The sequence below is a fragment of the Bombina bombina genome, chromosome 2, assembly GCF_027579735.1.
Source record: "Bombina bombina isolate aBomBom1 chromosome 2, aBomBom1.pri, whole genome shotgun sequence".
In the NCBI taxonomy this organism is placed as follows: Eukaryota; Metazoa; Chordata; class Amphibia; order Anura; family Bombinatoridae; genus Bombina; species Bombina bombina.
The window spans coordinates 488,165,080-488,185,319 of NC_069500.1; the positions used below are offsets into that span (position 1 = coordinate 488,165,080).

Consider the following 20,240-nt stretch of genomic DNA (forward strand, 5'->3'; position numbering starts at 1 on the left):
TCAGGGGTCTTCAAAACTTATTTTGAGGGAGGTAATTTCTCTCAGCAGAGCTGTGAGAATTATAGTTTGACTGAGATAAAAAACGTTTATTCTGTAATTTGTTTCCTGCTTTCAGAATTTGTTATCTTTGCTAATGGGATTAAACCTTTGCTAAAGTTGTGTTGTTTACAAGGATTGAGGCTATAACTGTTTCAATTTATTAATTTTCAACTGTCATAGATCTTCTGTGCTTCTTAAAGGCACAGTACGTTTTAATATTATTCTAATTGAATTGTATTTCCAAGTTGCAATTTTATTTGCTAGTGTGTTAAACATGTTTGATTCAGAGGATGATACCTGTGTCATTTGTTGCAATGCCAAAGTGGAGCCCAATAGAAATTTATGTACTAACTGTATTGATGCTACTTTAAATAAAAGTCAATCTGTACAAATTGAACAAATTTCACCAAACAACGAGGGGAGAGTTATGCCGACTAACTCGCCTCACGTGTCAGTACCTACATCTCCCGCTCAGAGGGAGGTGCGTGATATTGTAGCGCCGAGTACATCTGGGCGGCCATTACAAATCACATTACAGGATATGGCTACTGTTATGACTGAGGTTTTGGCTAAAAGCGTGATCACTCTGGGGTGAGAACAGAGTGCGCTGATAATATTAGGGCCATGTCAGACACTGCGTCACAGGTGGCAGAACATGAGGACGGAGAACTTCATTCTGTGGGTGACGGTTCTGATCCAAACAGACTGGATTCAGATATTTCAAATTTTAAATTTAAACTGGAAAACCTCCGTGTATTACTAGGGGAGGTGTTAGCGGCTCTGAATGATTGTAACACAGTTGCAATACCAGAGAAATTATGTAGGTTGGATAAATATTTTGCGGTACCGACGAGTACTGAGGTTTTTCCTATACCTAAGAGACTTACTGAAATTGTTACTAAGGAGTGGGATAGACCCGGTGTGCCGTTCTCACCCCCTCCGATATTTAGAAAAATGTTTCCAATAGACGCCACCACAAGGGACTTATGGCAAACGGTCCCTAAGGTGGAGGGAGCAGTTTCTACCTTAGCTAAGCGTACCACTATCCCGGTGGAGGATAGCTGTGCTTTTTCAGATCCAATGGATAAAAAGTTAGAGGGTTACCTTAAGAAAATGTTTGTTCAACAAGGTTTTATATTGCAACCCCTTGCATGCATTGCCCCGATCACGGCTGCAGCGGCATTCTGGATTGAGTCTCTGGAAGAGAACATTGGTTCAGCTACTCTGGACGACATTACGGACAGGCTTAGAGTCCTTAAACTAGCTAATTCATTCATTTCGGAGGCCGTAGTACATCTTACTAAACTTACGGCGAAGAATTAAGGATTCGCCATTCAGGCACGCAGGGCGCTGTGGCTAAAATCCTGGTCAGCTGATGTTACTTCTAAGTCTAAATTGCTTAATATACCTTTCAAAGGGCAGACCTTATTCGGGCCCGGGTTGAAAGAGATTATCGCTGACATTACAGGAGGTAAAGGCCATGCCCTGCCTCAGGACAAAGCCAAAGCCAAGACTAGACAGTCTAATTTTCGTTCCTTTCGTAATTTCAAAGCTGGAGCAGCATCAACTTCCTCTGCACCAAAACAGGAAGGAGCTGTTGCTCGCTACAGACAAGGCTGGAAACCTAACCAGTCCTGGAACAAGGGCAAGCAGACTAGGAAACCTGCTGCTGCCCCTAAGACAGCATGAATTGAGGGCCCCCGATCCGGGATCGGATCTAGTGGGGGGCAGACTTTCTCTCTTCGCCCAGGCTTGGGCAAGAGATGTCCAGGATCCCTGGGCGCTAGAGATAATATCTCAGGGATACCTTCTGGACTTCAAATACTCTCCTCCAAGAGAGAGATTTCATCTGTCAAGATTGTCAACAATCCAGACAAAGAAAGAGGCGTTTCTACGCTGCGTACAAGAGCTCTTGTTAATGGGAGTAATCCATCCAGTTCCACGATCGGAACAGGGACAGGGGTTTTACTCAAATCTGTTTGTGGTTCCCAAAAAAGAGGGAACTTTCAGACCAATCCTGGACTTAAAGATCCTAAACAAATTCCTAAGAGTTCCATCGTTCAAGATGGAGACTATTCGGACAATTTTACCTATGATCCAAGAGGGTCAGTACATGACCACTGTAGATTTAAAAGATACTTACCTTCACATACCGATTCACAAAGATCATTATCGGTACCTAAGGTTTGCCTTCCTAGACAGGCATTACCAGTTTGTGGCTCTTCCATTCGGATTGGCTACAGCTCCAAGAATCTTCACAAAGGTTCTGGGTGCTCTTCTGGCGGTACTAAGACTGCGGGGAATCTCGGTAGCTCCATACCTAGACGACATTCTGATACAAGCTTCAAGCTTTCAAACTGCCAAGTCTCATACAGAGTTAGTGCTGGCATTTCTAAGTTCACATGGATGGAAGGTGAACGAAAAGAAAAGTTCACTCGTTCCACTCACAAGAGTTCCCTTCCTGGGGACTCTTATAGATTCTGTAGAAATGAAGATTTACCTGACAGAGGACAGGCTAACAAGACTTCAAAGTGCTTGCCGCACCCTTCATTCCATTCAACACCCGTCAGTGGCTCAATGCATGGAGGGAATCGGCTTAATGGTAGCGGCAATGGACATAGTACCCTTTGCACGCTTACACCTCAGACCACTGCAACTGTGCATGCTAAGTCAGTGGAATGGGGATTACTCAGACTTATCCCCTTCTCTGAATCTGGATCAAGAGACCAGAAATTCTCTTCTATGGTGGCTTTCTCGGCCACATCTGTCCAGGGGGATGCCATTCAGCAGACCAGACTGGACAATTGTAACAACAGACGCCAGCCTTCTAGGTTGGGGTGCCGTCTGGAATTCTCTGAAGGCTCAGGGACGATGGAGTCAGGAGGAGAGTCTCCTGCCAATAAACATTCTGGAATTGAGAGCAGTTCTCAATGCCCTCCTGGCTTGGCCCCAGTTGACAACTCGGGGGTTCATCAGGTTTCAGTCGGACAACATCACGACTGTAGCTTACATCAACCATCAGGGAGGGACAAGAAGCTCCCTAGCTATGATGGAAGTATCAAAGATAATTCTCTGGGCAGAGTCTCACTCTTGCCACCTGTCAGCAATCCACATCCCGGGAGTGGAGAACTGGGAGGCGGATTTCTTAAGTCGTCAGACTTTTCATCCGGGGGAGTGGGAACTTCATCCGGAGGTCTTTGCCCAAATACTTCGACGTTGGGGCAAACCAGAGATAGATCTCATGGCGTCTCGACAGAACGCCAAGCTTCCTCGTTACGGGTCCAGATCCAGGGACCCAGGAGCAGTCCTGATAGATGCTCTGACAGCACCTTGGGACTTCAGGATGGCTTACGTGTTTCCACCCTTCCCGTTGCTTCCGCGATTGATTGCCAGAATCAAACAAGAGAGAGCATCAGTGATTCTAATAGCACCTGCGTGGCCACGCAGGACTTGGTATGCAGACCTGGTGGACATGTCATCCTGTCCACCTTGGTCTCTACCTCTGAAACAGGACCTTCTGATACAGGGTCCCTTCAAACATCAAAATCTAACTTCTCTGAAGCTGACTGCTTGGAAATTGAACGCTTGATTTTATCAAGACGTGGGTTTTCTGAGTCAGTTATTGATACCTTAATACAGGCTAGGAAACCTGTTACCAGAAAGATTTACCATAAGATATGGCGTAAATACCTATATTGGTGTGAATCCAAAGGTTACTCTTGGAGTAAGGTTAGGATTCCTAGGATATTGTCTTTTCTACAAGAAGGTTTAGAAAAGGGTTTATCTGCTAGTTCATTAAAGGGACAGATCTCAGCTCTGTCCATTCTGTTACACAAACGTCTGTCAGAAGTTCCTGACGTCCAGGCTTTTTGTCAGGCTTTGACCAGGATTAAGCCTGTGTTTAAAACTGTTGCTCCACCATGGAGTCTAAACCTTGTTCTTAATGTTTTTCAGGGCGTTCCGTTTGAACCCCTTCATTCCATTGATATAAAGTTGTTATCTTGGAAAGTTCTATTTTTAATGGCTATTTCCTCGGCTCGAAGAGTCTCTGAATTATCAGCCTTACATTGTGATTCTCCTTATTTGATTTTTCATTCGGATAAGGTAGTCCTGCGTACTAAACCTGGGTTCTTACCTAAGGTAGTTACTAACAGGAATATCAATCAAGAGATTGTTGTTCCTTCTTTATGCCCAAATCCTTCTTCAAAGAAGGAACGTCTACTGCACAACCTGGATGTAGTCCGTGCTCTAAAATTTTACTTACAGGCAACTAAGGAATTTCGACAAACGTCTTCTCTGTTTGTCATTTACTCTGGGCAGAGGAGAGGTCAAAAAGCTTCCGCTACCTCTCTTTCTTTTTGGCTTCGTAGCATAATTCGTTTAGCTTATGAGACTGCTGGACAGCAGCCTCCTGAAAGAATTACAGCTCATTCTACTAGAGCTGTGGCTTCCACTTGGGCCTTCAAGAATGAGGCCTCTGTTGAACAGATTTGCAAGGCTGCAACTTGGTCTTCGTTTCATACTTTTTCCAAATTTTACAAATTTGACACTTTTGCTTCATCGGAGGCTATTTTTGGGAGAAAGGTTCTTCAGGCAGTGGTTCCTTCTGTATAAAGAGCCTGCCTATCCCTCCCGTCATCCGTGTACTTTTGCTTTGGTATTGGTATCCCAGAAGTAATGATGACCCGTGGACTGATCACACTTAACAGAAGAAAACATAATTTATGCTTACCTGATAAATTCCTTTCTTCTGTAGTGTGATCAGTCCACGGCCCGCCCTGTTTTTAAGGCAGGTAAATATTTTTTAATTTATACTCCAGTCACCACTTCACCCTTGGCTTTTCCTTTCTCGTTGGTCCTTGGTCGAATGACTGGGAGTGACGTAGAGGGGAGGAGCTATATGCAGCTCTGCTGGGTGAATCCTCTTGCACTTCCTGTTGGGGAGGAGTAATATCCCAGAAGTAATGATGACCCGTGGACTGATCACACTACAGAAGAAAGGAATTTATCAGGTAAGCATAAATTATGTTTTTTCAGATCCAATGGATAAAAAGTTAGAGGGTTACCTTAAGAAAATGTTTGTTCAGCAAGGTTTTATATTACAACCCCTTGCATGCATTGCGCCTGTCACGGCTGCGGCGGCTTTCTGGTTTGAGTCTCTGGAAGAGACCCTTAGCACAGCTCCATTGGATGAGATTATAAACAAGCTTAAAGTCCTTAAGCTAGCTAATTCATTTATTTCTGATGCCGTAGTACACTTAACTAAACTTACGGCTAAGAACTCCGGATTCGCCATTCAAGCGCGTAGAGCGCTGTGGCTTAAATCCTGGTCAGCTGATGTGACTTCTAAATCTAAATTGCTTAACATTCCTTTCAAAGGGCAGACATTATTCGGGCCCGGTTTGAAAGAAATTATCGCTGACATTACTGGAGGTAAGGGCCATGCCCTGCCTCAGGTAAGGGCCATGCCCTGCCTCAGGTAAGGGCCATGCCCTGCCTCAGGTAAGGGCCATGCCCTGCCTCAAGACAGGGCCAAACCAAGGGCTAAACAGTCTAATTTTCGTGCCTTTCGTAACTTCAAGGCAGGAGCAGCATCAACTTCCTCCGCTCCAAGACAGGAAGGAACTGTTGCTCGCTACAGACAGGGCTGGAAACCTAACCAGTCCTGGAACAAGGGCAAGCAGGCCAGAAAACCTGCTGCTGCCCCTAAGACCGCATGAAGTGAGGGCCCCCGATCCGGAAACGGATCTAGTGGGGGGCAGACTTTCTCTCTTCGCCCAGGCTTGGGCAAGAGATGTCCAGGATCCCTGGGCGTTGGAGATCATATCTCAGGGATATCTTCTGGACTTCAAAGCTTCTCCTCCACAAGGGAGATTTCATCTTTCAAGGTTATCAGCAAACCAGATAAAGAAAGAGGCGTTTCTACGCTGTGTACAAGACCTCTTACTAATGGGAGTGATCCACCCAGTTCCGCGGTCGGAACACGGACAATGGTTTTATTCAAATCTGTTTGTGGTTCCCAAAAAAGAGGGAACTTTCAGACCAATCTTGGACTTAAAGATCTTAAACAAATTCCTAAGAGTTCCATCGTTCAAAATGGAAACTATTCGGACCATCTTACCTATGATCCAAGAGGGTCAGTACATGACCACAGTGGATTTAAAGGATGCCTACCTTCACATACCGATTCACAAGGATCATTACCGGTATCTAAGGTTTGCCTTCCTAAACAGGCATTACCAGTTTGTAGCTCTTCCCTTCGGGTTAGCTACGGCTCCAAGAATCTTTACAAAGGTTCTGGGCTCTCTTCTGGCGGTACTAAGACCGCGAGGAATAGCGGTAGCTCCGTACCTAGACGACATTCTGATACAAGCGTCAAGTTTCCAAACTGCCAAGTCTCATACAGAGTTAGTTCTGGCATTTCTAAGGTCGCATGGGTGGAAGGTGAACGTAGAAAAGAGTTCTCTATTGCCACTCACAAGAGTTCCCTTCTTAGGGACTCTTATAGATTCTGTAGAAATGAAAATTTACCTGACGGAGGACAGGTTATCAAAACTTCTAAATGCTTGCCGTCTTTCATTCCATTCAACACCCGTCAGTGGCTCAGTGCATGGAGGTAATCGGCTTAATGGTAGCGGCAATGGACATAGTACCTTTTGCACGCCTGCATCTCAGACCGCTGCAATTGTGCATGCTAAGTCAGTGGAATGGGGATTACTCAGATTTGTCCCCTCTGCTAAATCTGGATCAAGAGACCAGAGATTCTCTTCTATGGTGGCTTTCTCGGCCACATCTGTCCAAGGGGATGCCCTTCCGCAGGCCAGATTGGACGATTGTAACAACAGACGCCAGCCTTCTAGGTTGGGGCGCAGTCTGGAATTCCCTGAAGGCTCAGGGATCATGGACTCAGGAGGAGAGACTCCTTCCAATAAACATTCTGGAATTAAGAGCAGTTTTCAATACTCTTCTGGCTTGGCCTCAGTTAGCAACTCTGAGGTTCATCAGGTTTCAGTCGGACAACATCACGACTGTGGCTTACATCAACCATCAGGGAGGGACAAGGAGTTCCCTAGCGATGATGGAAGTCTCAAGGATATTTCGCTGGGCAGAGTCTCACTCTTGCCACCTGTCAGCGATCCACATCCCAGGCGTGGAGAACTGGGAGGCGGATTTTCTAAGTCGCCAGACTTTTCATCCGGGGGAGTGGGAACTTCATCCGGAGGTGTTTGCCCAACTGCTTCATCATTGGGGCAAACCAGATCTGGATCTCATGGCGTCTCGCCAGAACGCCAAGCTTCCTTGTTACGGATCCAGGTCCAGGGACCCGGGAGTGGTACTGATAGATGCTCTGACAGCACCTTGGGTCTTCAACATGGCTTATGTGTTTCCACCCTTCCCGATGCTTCCTCGATTGATTGCCAGGATCAAACAGGAGAGAGCATTGATGATTCTAATAGCGCCTGCGTGGCCACGCAGGACCTGGTATGCAGATCTAGTGGACATGTCGTCCTGTCCACCATGGTCTCTGCCTCTGAGACAGGACCTTCTGATTCAGGGTCCTTTCAAACATCCAAATCTAATTTCTCTGAGGCTGACTGCATGGAGATTGAACGCTTGATTCTATCAAAGCGGGGATTCTCGGAGTCAGTAATTGATACCTTAATACAGGCTAGGAAACCTGTTACCAGGAAAATTTACCATAAAATATGGCGTAAATACTTATATTGGTGCGAATCCAAGAGTTACTCATGGAGTAAGGTTAGGATTCCTAGGATATTGTCTTTTCTACAAGAAGGTTTAGAAAAGGGTTTATCTGCTAGTTCATTAAAGGGACAGATCTCAGCTCTGTCTATCCTTTTACACAAACGTCTATCAGAAGTTCCAGACGTTCAGGCTTTGGCTAGGATTAAGCCTGTGCTTAAGACTATTGCTCCGCCGTGGAGCTTAAACTTAGTTCTTAACGTTCTGCAAGGTGTTCCGTTTGAACCCCTTCATTCCATTGATATCAAGCTGTTATCTTTGAAAGTTCAGTTTTTAATGGCTATTTCCTCGGCTCGAAGAGTCTCTGAGTTATCGGCCTTACATTGTGATTCTCCTTATCTGATTTTTCATTCAGACAAGGTAGTTCTGCGTACTAAACCTGGGTTCTTACCTAAGGTAGTCACTAACAAGAATATCAATCAAGAGATTGTTGTTCCATCATTGTGCCCTAACCCTTCTTCAAAGAAGGAACGACTTCTGCACAATCTGGACGTCGTCCGTGCTCTGAAATTTTATTTGCAGGCAACTAAAGATTTTCGTCAAACTTCTTCCCTGTTTGTCGTTTATTCTGGACAGAGGAGAGGTCAAAAAGCTTCGGCTACCTCTCTCTCTTTCTGGCTTCGTAGCATAATACGTTTAGCCTATGAGACTGCTGGACAGCAGCCTCCTGAAAGGATTACGGCTCATTCTACTAGAGCTATGGCTTCCACTTGGGCCTTTAAGAATGAGGCCTCTGTTGAACAGATTTGCAAGGCTGCAACTTGGTCTTCACTTCACACTTTTTCAAAATTTTACAAATTTGACACTTTTGCTTCTTCGGAGGCTGTTTTTGGGAGAAAGGTTCTACCGTGTAAAGATCCTGCCTGTCCCTCCCGTCATCCGTGTACTTTTAGCTTTGGTATTGGTATCCCATAAGTAATGGATGACCCGTGGACTGACTACACTTAACAGGAGAAAATATAATTTATGCTTACCTGATAAATTCATTTCTCCTGTAGTGTAGTCAGTCCACGGCCCGCCCTGTTTTTTACAGCAGGTCTAAATTTTAAATTAAACTCCAGTCACCACTGCACCCTATAGTTTTCTCCTTTCTCGTTTGGTTTTCGGTCGAATGACTGGGTATGACGTAGAGGGGAGGAGCTATATAGCAGCTCTGCTTGGGTGATCCTCTTGCACTTCCTGTTGGGGAGGAGATATAATCCCATAAGTAATGGATGACCCGTGGACTGACTACACTACAGGAGAAAGGAATTTATCAGGTAAGCATAAATTATATTTTTTTCCTCTTCCTGTTTTGCTGTAACATTATCAGCGTGTAGGAAGTTTCTCAGTACTGATGGAGGTGGTAAGGCACTCTGATCATCCGAGCTCAACTTCAAATTTGGGGTACAAATTTTATTTAACTTTTTATGTGCTATTTGCTATGTAAGCCTTTTTACTGTTTTAGGTTTATTTAGGGCTTATTTAAACAGTACCTTACGTTGATTATTACTGTTTGCCTTTTAAAGGTTAATCAGTTTCACATTCTGTTTTTTCTTCTCTATGTGGGTTAACCGTTTGTGCTTTTTACTGCTTATTTCCATCTTAATGGGAGGAGAGTCCACTGCTTCATTCATTACTTGTGGGAATTTAGAACCTGGCTACCAGGAGGAGGCAAAGACACCCCAGCCAAAGGCTTAAATACCTTCCCCACTTCCCTCATCCCCTAGTCATTCTTTGCCTTTTGTCACAGGAGGTTGGTAGAGAAGTGTCGGAAGATTCGGAGTAGCCTCTTATGGAGGGTAGTACTCAGCTTGGATGAAAGTTAGAGTCCGGAGATGCAGGGAGAGTCTTTCTGCAAACCCATCCCGACTCGCATTAACAGCTCCATAAGCAGTCAGCGTTGACGAGTTTCGCTGCCTGCTTTTCTGATCTCAAGTCCATGTCAGAAGCGATGCTACTACCCTGTCACACTTGAAAGGCCATGTTCCTGTTCCACGGCGTAGATTCTGGTAAGATCGTTTCATTTATACATATATGATAACGCAAGAACACAGGGTCACACTGTGTCGCCTTTATCTGTATAGAATCAAGGGTCATACCCTCGGAAAGGGGGTTATTGAACAGGGTTTTTCTTATACATAATATTGTTTATTGTGTTTTTATGCTGCGTTATGTGTGAGATGAGGCTCTGGCAGTATGTGAACAGTCAGTTTCTTAGCGAGAAATTGATGCGGACCTTTTTGGCATGTTTTTCTCTTTAGTGCAGGGGTGGTCCTGCATGACACTCCATGTGACCGGGTGTGGCCTCTCTAACTTCCTCTTTCTTGACCGGCGGTTGGAAGAGACAAAGCTGTTTCTCTGTGGTCCGGGTCATAGGAGGTGGTGAGTGCCCCGGCCATTGGCATATAAAGGTGCCATTTAAATTCTATCTAGTCCGCAATAAAAGCGTAAGCTATGGAGGATTCTGATATGTCAGAGGGTACTCCCTCTTTAGCTAAACCTATTAACTGTGTCTATTGTGAGGAGGTTCCGGTTGATCCGCCTGCTAAACTCTGTTCCACATGCTTCGATAAAATTGCAATATCTAAAAACAATAAGATATTTAGTACTACTGAGCCGTCCACCTCTGTGGGATCTCTGTCCTGAGAGGTGCGTTCCCTACACTCATCTCTGATTGCACATGCAGCACCCCAGGGCACTACTTATCCTCCCGCGGGAGGGTCCCTTTGTCCGCCAGATTTCGCTGATCAGTTACAAACGGCGGTTTCTGCCACCTTCAATGCCTTACCACTCCCTGCTAAGCGCAAGCGAAAGGTGAAACATAGCTATCCGTCCCAGGGGCCATCTACTCCGCTTGATGTCTCTGACAGATTATCAGCTGATGACGACTCAGACTCTTCGGAGTATGTTCTTTCTGGGTCTGAATCGGCGACTTCTAGACCTCCGTCTGCGGGGGAGCCAGATTTTAAATTTAAGATGGAGCATTTGCGCTTTCTGCTGAAAGAGTTGCTTGCTACGCTGGAGGTTCCTGAACCGAAACTTCTGAAGGAACCTTTGTTCCCTAAGCTAGATAGGGTTTATGAGGACAGGGTGGTGCCTCAGACTTTCCCGGTCCCCATTAAATTGGCTAATATTATTAAGAATGAGTGGGAGAAGCTTGGTTCGTCCTTTTCTCCTTCTACCTCTTTTAAAAAGCTGTTCCCTATTCCGGACTCGCAGCTTGAGCTGTGGGGGGCCATTGCTAAGGTGGATGGTGCTATCTCCACACTCGCTAAGAGAACTTCCGCTCGAGGATAGTTCTTCGTTCAAGGAGCCCATGGATAAAAAGTTGGAGTCAATGTTGAGGAAGATGTTCCAACTTACGGGGTTCATTTTTCAACCGGCAGCGGTGGTCACTGCGGTGGCTGGTGCTACTACCTTTTGGTGTGACGCTCTCGGCTATGGAGACTCCCCTCGAGGAGATACAGTAACAAATTAAGGCCTTAAGGGTAGCTGATTTGTTCATCTGTGATGCAAATATGCAGATTATTCGCCTGAATGCTAAGACATCAGGTTTTTCTGTTTTAGCCCGCAGGGCTCTGTGGTTAGTTGTGGTCTGCTGACATGACTTCCAAGTCAAGATTACTTTCCCAATCAAGGGGAAGGTTCTTTTCAGACCGGGCCTGGATTCTTTTATATCCACGGTCACGGGTGGCAAGGGCACTTTCCGCAGGATAAGAATAAGCCTAAAGGGTCTACTTTTCGTCCCTTTCGTGCAGACAAATCTGTTCCCGCAGCCTGCCGCAAAGTTAGTGCAATCCAAGGGATCTTAAAAGCCAGCTAACTCTTGGAGCAAATCCAAGCAGAGTAAGAAGCCCGTCGAGATAAAATCGGCATGAAGGGGCGGCCCCCGATCAGTCTCTGGATTGCGTAGGGGGCAGATCTCTTTTTCTGGAGGCCTGGATGAGAGATTTCAGGACCCTTGGGATCTGGAGGTCGTAGCCCAGGGTTACAGGATAGGGTTCAAGACCCATCCGCCAAGAGGCAGGTTCCTCCTGTCAAACATATCATTAAGTACAGAGAAGAGAGACACCTTTCCAGGGTGCGTGAGGGATCTCTCCTCTCTCTGAGTAATTGTCCCAGTGCCTCTAGCAGAAAGAACTGGGGTATTATTGAAACCTTTTCGTTGTCCCAAAGAAGGAGGGCACATTTCGCCCAATTCTGGACCTAAAGTGCCTAAACAAGTTTCTGTCAGTTCCATTGTTCAAAATGGAGACGATCAGGTCGATTTTGCCCTTGGTTCAAGAGGGGCAATTCATGACAATAGATTTGAAGGATGATTACCTTCACGTACCAATCCACAAGGATCACTTCAGGTTCCTAAGATTTGCATTTTGGACCAGCACTTCCAGTTTGTGGTCCTACCATTTGGTCTGGCGATTGCCCCAAGAGTCTTTACGAAGGTTCTTGGAGCACTACTCACTGTAGCGAGAGCCAGAGGTATTGCAGTGGCTCCTTATCTGGACAATATCCTGGTCCAGGCTCCATCCTGCAGTCTTACGAAGGATCATTCGAGGGCTCTTCTCCTTCTCCTTCGATCCCACGGATGGAAGATAAATGAAGGAAAGAGTTCCCTGCTCCCAAGCAACAGGGTGGAATTCCTTGGTACGATAATAGATTCTTCAGCCATGAAGATATTCTTGACAGATCAGAGACGTTGCAAGATTGCGTCCAACTGTCTTGCCCTTCAGACCTCCTCAAGGACATCTGTGGCCAGGTGTATGGAGGTGATTGGGCTCATGGTATCCAGCATAGATGTCATTCCATACGCTAGGTTCCATCTCAGACCTCTTCAGTTGTGCATGTTGAGACAATGGAACGGCGATCACTCAGATCTATCCCAACAGATATCTCTGGACAACAGAACAAGGAAGTCCCTCTTTTGGTGGATCCATCTATGACAGCTGTCCCAGGGGACATCCTTCTTGAGACCATCCTGGGAAATTGTGACCACGGACGCAAGTCTATCAGGATGGGGATCTGTTTGTGGTGCCAGAAAGGCACAGCGCAGGTGGACTGAAGAGGAATCGAGCCTACCGATAAATATTCTGGAACTATGAGCGATATTTAACGCTCTGAAGGCTTCCAGTCCGACAACATCATCTCTGTGGCTTACATAAACCATCAGGGGGAACGAGGAGCTCCCTAACTATGAGGGAGGTATCTCGTATACTGGAATGTGCAGAGATCCACAATTGTTCGCTCTCAGCGATCCACATTCCGGGTGTGGACTACTGGGAAGCAGATTTTCTCAGCAGACAATCCTTTCATCCAGGGGAATGGTCTCTCCATCCCGGGGTGTTCGTGGAGATCTGCAACAGAAGGGGGATGCCGAAGATAGACCTCATGGCGTCCAGACTCAACTTCAAGCTACCCAGATACGGGTCGCAGTCCAGGGATCCCCAGGCAGAGCTGATAGATGCCTTAGTGGTGCCCTGGGAGTTCAACCTACTTTACATTTTTCCACCGTTGCCTCTTCTTCCTCGAGTAGTGGCCTGCATGAAGCAGGAGCAAGCTTGGACTATTCTGATTGCTCCGTCGTGGCCGCGGAGGACGTGGTTTGCGGATCTGGTGGGGATGTCATAGTCTCCTCCATGGAAGTTATCCAGTCGCAGGGATCTGCTGGTTCAGGGTCCCTTTCTACACCAAAATCTTGATTCTCTGAGGCTGACTGTGTGGCGATTGAACGCCTAGTCTTAGCCAAGAGAGGATTTTTCGGAGAGAGTGATTGATACTCTCAGGCCAGGAAACCAGTCACTCGTCGCATCTATCATAAGGTGTGGAGGACCTTCTTGTCCTGGTCTGAGGAACATGGATATCCCTGGCAAAAGGTTAGGGTATCCAGGATTCTGGCCTTTCTCCAGCATGGTCTGGATAAGGGTCTTGCCGCCAGTTCCTTAAAGGGACAGATTTCGGCTTTATCTGTACTATTTCACAAGAAGCTAGAGGAGATTCCTGACATTCAGTCCTTTGTTCAGGCTCTGTCTAGGATCAGGCCTGTATTTAGAAATTCTGCTCCTCCTTGGAGCTTAAACTTGGTTCTTAAGATTTTGCAGAGGGCTCCGTTTGAGCCTATGCATTCTCTTGACATTAAAATTCTTCCCTGGAAGGTTCTATCCCTATTGGCTATTGCATCCGCTCGCAGAGTCTCTGAGTTAGCGGCCTTGCAATGTGAACCTCCTTACCTGGTTTTTCACGCTGATAAGACTGTTCTTCGCACTGGATTGGGGTTTCTTCCCAAGGTGGTGTCTAATTGTAACATCAATCAGGTAATAGTAGTTCCTTCCTTGTGTCATAACCCTTCTTCGTCGTCGAAGGAAAGGTTGCTTCATAATTTGGATGTAGTTCGGGCTCTGAAGTTTTATCTTTTGGCCACAAAGGAGTTCAAAAGGAGGCGGTTCCTAAACTGAGGGCCTCTTCTACTTCACTGTCTTTTTGGTTGAGGAGCATGATCCATCTGGCCTATGAGACAGCGGGACATAAGCCTCCTCAGAGGATTACTGCTCACTCAACTAGAGCTGTGGCCTCTTCTTGGGCCTTTAAGAATGAGGCCTCTATGGAGCAGATTTGTAAGGTGGCCACTTGGTCTTCTTTACATACTTTTGCAAAATTTAAAAATGTTATGTTTTTTCTTCGGCGGAAGCAGCTTTTGGGAGAAAGGTTCTGCAGGCTGTGGTGCCCTCAGTTTAGGGTCCGCCTCCTTTTGCACTCTCGTTTTTTTCATTCAGTGTCTTATAGAGCTTGGATATTTGTTCCCATAAGTAACGAATGAAGCAGTGGACTCTCCTCCCATTAAGATGGAAAACATAAATTATGCTTACCTGATAATTTCACTTCCATCTGTGGGAGGAGAGTCCACTGCTCCTGCCCGTTCTCTGGTGGGCGGACCTAAATTTAATTCTTCTGGCACCATTTATACCCTGACATTTTTCCTACTGTTCCTTGTTCCCTTGGCAGAATGACTGGGGGATGAGGGGAGTGGGGGAGGTATTTAAGCCTTTGGCTGGGGTGTCTTTGCTTCCTCCTGGTGGCCAGGTTCTTATTTCCCACAAGTAATGAATGAAGCAGTGGACTTAGCTCCCACAGATGGAGATTAAATTATCAGGTAAGCATAATTTATGTTTTTCTTAGTTTTTTTTTACTGATACTTAAGCTATTTCCTTACTGGTACTATGGAGCAAACTGGTGCAGCTCAGGCCTCTGGTCTGTCATCTTATTATTTAGAAGGGAGATACTGTTAATTTAATTTAACCCCTTAAAGTTTGTTTGCTTTGTAAGGATTATCAGGTGTGTGTCCCCGTTCAGTTTTGTGTATCATGTGCTGAGTCTATTGCTAATCCTTAAGTGTTTTACTGCGATTCACAGTGTGCAAAGGTTTTTACCCTATCTGAGTTGCTCCCAAGAGAGTTAATCTGAACTTTCTCCATAGCATTAGCTTGCTTGCCTCAGCTCTTAAGCGCAGACGTTCCCTTAGGAGTGGCTTGAGCATATTCATGCCTTATTTCGGGACGTTGTAATTGCTTTAGAGGTTCAGGATTGTCCTGCTACAGTAAGCAATTTGTGAAGGAGGATTCATTTTTTAAGGCAGCTCTTCAGGAAATATTCTTTATGCCAGGACTGCTTAAAGGCCCAAGACTTATTCGGCTTGTGTGAGAGATCTTGAATTATTTGGACTTATTACTCCAGTTCCAACTCCAGAATTAAATCGGGGTTTTTATTTAAAACTTTTTATAGTACCAAAGAATGAGTGTATCTTTTTTTCCTGCCTGTTTTGGATCTCAAAATATTGAACACATTCCTAAAAAGTTCCTACTTTCGAGATGGAGACATTTCGTACTTCCTTTAGTGCAGGAGGGTCAGTTTATGTCTACCATAACTTAAGAGGCTTATTAGCATATCCCTATCCACAGGGATCATGTCAAGTTTCTGAGATTTGCCTTTGTAGACAAGCACTATCAGTTTGTGGCACTCCATTTTGGACTGGCTTCAGCTCCTAGAGTGTTAACAAAGTACTGGGAGCTCTGTTTGTAGTTTGAGCTCAGGGAATTTCTGTTGTTCCTTACTTGGATGACATTTTGGTTCATACTCTTTCTTATCATCTGGCTGTGTCTTCCATTCAGATACTTCTTCAATTGCTTCAGTCACGGTTGGAAAATAAATCTTTCAAAAAGTTGATTAACTTTTCAGACCAGTGTGCCTTTTCTGGAGTTCATAATTTATTCTGCAACTATGCTTTTGTCTCTGACAGATCAGTGCAGACTGGAGCTGTATTGGGCTTGTGCCCATCTGCAGCTAAATCCTCTCCCTTCTGTTGCTTAGTACATGGAAGCTGCTGGAGGCTTCAGATGCATTTTCATTTGTCAAGATTTCATCTTTGGGCCTTTCAATTGCAGGTTCTGCATCAATGGAGTCGCCACCACAAAGATATGTCTCAGAGGATTCTGTTAGATCACCAAACAAGACAGTTCCACACTTGTTGGCAGACTGACTAGTGTTGGTAGTAATCTACACAGATGCCAGCCTGTTAGGTTGGGGTGTAGTCTGGGGGTCTCGGAGAAAGCAGGGAGTTTAGTTTCCCCAGGAGGCAAGGTTAACAATATATATTCAGGGCTCTCCAGAGTTGGCATGAGCTCAGACACAAATCTTTTCTGAGATTCCTGCCAGACAACATCATGGCTGTGGCATACATCAATTATCAGGGAGATACTCAAAGTTCTTCAGTATTGAGGAAAGTGACCTACATCGTCATTTAGCCATCTTTGCAGGATTTCTGCCTTTCACATTCCAGGTATGAACAATCAGGAAGCAGACTTTCTCATTTACCAGTCTCTTCTCCCTGGTGAATCAGGAGGAAGTTTTCAACCAAATTGTGAGATGTGGGGGTCTGCCAGAGCTAGATCTCAGAATTTGAATCACAAATTGCCTTTGTATTGTGCCAGTTCTTGGGACCCTGATATAAATGCGTTAGTGGTCCCTTGGTTATTCAACCGGGTTTTCATTTTTCCTCCATTTGTGTTGCTATCCAAAGTGATAGCCAGAATTAAGCAGGAACAAGCCTCAGAAATTTCGATTGCTCTGGATTGGCCTTGCAGTATATGATTTGCGGATCTGTTGCAGATGTCTTCGTGCCCGCTTGGAGGCTTCATTTAAGAAATGATCTTCTCTCTCAAGGCCCTTTCCTTTATTAAGATCTCAAAACTCTGAATTTGATGGCATTGCAATTGAATGCTTAATTTTGTCTGAGAGGTTTTTCTGACAAGGTTATTGATACCTTGATACAGGCTAGGAAACCTGTTACCAGACATATTGATAATAAGGTTTGGAAATAATTTTTTTTGCGTGGTGTTCTCGCAAAAGCTATCATTGGAATTCTTTTAGTATTTCTAGAGTTCTTGGGTTCCTGCAGGAAGGTTTAGATAAGTTTATCAACCAGTTCTCTGAAGGGTCAGATTTTAGCTCTTTCTGTTTTGCTAAATTCTTGACTTTCAGTCCTTTGTTCAGGTTCTGATCAGCATTAAACCAGTTAATCGTTCAGTTTAATCTCCTTGGAATCTTAATTTGGTTTTGAGGGTTCTTCAAACTTCTCCTTTTGAGCTGATGCATCTTCTCATGCAATCCTTATTTTCTGATTTTCATCAGGATAAGGATGATCTTTACACCAGGTATTCTTTTGTTCCTAAAGTGGTATCTACAGATACTATCAATCTGGAAATTGTGGTTCCTTTTTGTCCAGCTCCTAAGAATTCTATGGAGCTTCTTCTCTACCGATTGTGACTTCCTTCATAAAAAAGCTCTTGCAACATACAAACTTTTTTAGACTTTCTTCTTCTCTTTCTGTTCATTTTTTTGGGCCTCAGAAAGGTCAGAAATCTAAGGGCTATTATTTTAGCATCTGGCTTAAAGCTCTTGTGTGTTGGGGTGTCCTAGCTAGGGTTGCCGCCCTTAGTTCAGGCTAAACCCGAACACTCTTGCACCATGCAGAGTACACACTGTATAATAGCTCATAAAAACAAACTTGCACATAGAAATTCACTCACAAACTATCTCACACACATACACACACACACTATCACTCTCTCTCTCTCACTCTCTCTCTCACTCTCTCTCTCTCTCTCTCTCTCTCTCTCTCTCTCACACTCACTCACTCACTCACAATTAAAATATTTCTCACACGCAAGAGAGAAATAATTGTTGCAAAAGCATGTCACCTTTTTGGCTTTGGCTCTTTCCCCCCCAAACTGACTCATCTTCAAATCCAGACACACAAATGGAAACCCTAACTGTCCAGGTCATTCCCAGACAGGTGGCAACCCTTCTCCTAGTGGTCAGGAGTGGAATTTTCCCACACATGACAGGTAAGCATCATTATTTTTTCTTTCTCTGAAACAAACATATGTAGCACTTAAGCTACAGAGTGATATTAATTGATGACCTTTGATTGTCAAACATTCTCTACCATATATACAGGTCCCATTCCCAGAGCTACATGGAGAGAGTACAGAGTATGTGGGTCGAGCAGAAGAGGCAGTTATAGCTCTCTCCAACTATCGTTTCCACATTAAATGCAAAGAGTCTGTTGTCAGTGTAAGTGTGTTTTATTAATTTGGCCTTTAACTTATTCTACGCCTTCAACTATTCAAAAACCTTAGAAACCATAGGTTAGTAATTTGGGACTAAACTATTTAAAGGGAAACCCAAATTTTTTTTAAATCAATGCGCCAATTCCATTTCAAAATCAAAATTTCATTTGGTCAAAAACAAGATGTGTAGAACGTTTAACCACTTCAACAGCTCGTCATGCGCTTTGATTGGCAATCCCCCTGCATCATGCACCTAAGCTTGCAAAACTGTTTTCTGCAGTCCCCTTCAGTACAGGCCGAGCATCGTTGCTGGCCTAATGGGCATTTCCAGGCTTCATGGGAGTGCTGGTGACATCGCCACTTACGTACGTGGTGACATCACAAGGTGGCTGAACCAGGAAGCTTATTGTAGCTGCTAGGGAGCTGGATGGGGGAGGTTCTTCAAACCCCTCAATCTCAGCTCCCATAGCAGCTACAAACCTTCTAGACCCCTACAAAGCAGATGTTTAAATTTTTATTTTTAAAATAAAACCAGTGGGGATTTACTTGGGGGTGGGATATTATGTTTGCATTCAGTTTATTTTACTGTCAAATGTGGAATGTAGGCGGCTATTTTCGTTATTCAGCTCTTTTCAAAACCAAATATCCTCTTGTGCAAGTGAAACGCACTAAGATCTGGTTTCACATGCACAAGAGGATATTTGGCCCCGAAAAGAGCTAAATATCGAAAATAGCTTCCTACTTCCACATTCGGCAGTGAACTAAACTGCTGAATGCACATCTCTAATGTGCAGTAAAACAAAATCCGGTATGTGAAGAGACCCCCAATAAAGTTTTTATTTTCTAGTAGACAAGTCTCTCTCTTAAAAAATATACTAATTTTGTTTGTATAGTCAGGTGATCACTGTGGTAACAGTGAACACCTTGCAAGAACAAATAATAATAATTATAATAATAATAATTTGCGATTTTATATAGCGCTTTTCCTGTGAGACTCAAAGCACTTTACAAATATACCAACATAAGACATAAAAGTTAGGAGTTTCTGAAGGTCAGATAAGCGGACTGAATGCCTGATGGAAGAGGTGGGTCTTAAGCTTTTTTTAAAAAGTCTGTAAGGACGATGCCTCTCTGATTGCGCACGGTAAAGAGTTCCAGAAAGTAGGGGCAGCGTGGCCGAATGCTTTGGAGCCTGAGTTTGTCCTTATTCTTGGCACTGAGAGGAGGGATGTGTTGGCAGACCTAAGTGAACGGGACGGGATGTAGGGTGTCAGGAGCTCTTTCAGGTACTGTGGACCTTGGTTGTTTAAGGCTTTGAAGGTCAGCAGGCCAATTTTAAAATATGTTCGCCATTTAATTGGAAGCCAATGCAGGGAGTGGAGAACAGGTGTTATGTGGCAGGTGCGAGTTTGATTGGTCAATAGTCTGGCTGCTGCTTTTATTTCTGTAGTGCACAATGGGGCCTTTCTAATCTATATTTTAACCCCCAAAAGCCTGTATGGGCCCCTCTTTCACATATGGCTACCCTTGATGACAATTTAGTAAGGTGCTTACAGTAACAGCAGTGGTCACTGGGCCATATTTAATATTATTTACTAAAATCTACGCAACAATTCGTTTTTTGTTTTGTTTTTTTGCAGCAGCTTTCTCACATGCCATGAATTATACATCTAATAATGGCATATTGTGAATCTGCTGAAAAAAATATATAATTTGTGTGGGTCATTTCCTGAAATTTGGCTACTATAGGGTTTAAATATAATTGGCAAAAATAGGTCAAAATTGGCTAAGCACTGGGTATAAAAAGACTTAGCAGTGAAAGTGTTAATTTTGTATCTG

General features: G+C 44.4%; 1 protein-coding gene across 6 annotated transcripts in view; it reads left to right on the top strand.

Annotated features, from left to right (window-relative positions):
- Nucleotides 1-20,240, top strand: part of MTMR3 (myotubularin related protein 3) — a 429,098-nt gene that overhangs the window by 79,815 nt on the left and 329,043 nt on the right. For 5 of the 6 annotated variants that reach the window (XM_053702192.1, XM_053702194.1, XM_053702196.1 and 2 more), the window contains exon 5: nt 18,289-18,405. The exons of the other annotated variant lie outside the window; for it this stretch is intronic. In XM_053702192.1, the coding sequence (XP_053558167.1) occupies nt 18,289-18,405 (117 nt within the window). The remainder of the gene's footprint in view (nt 1-18,288; nt 18,406-20,240) is intronic. 6 annotated transcript variants of the gene reach the window in all.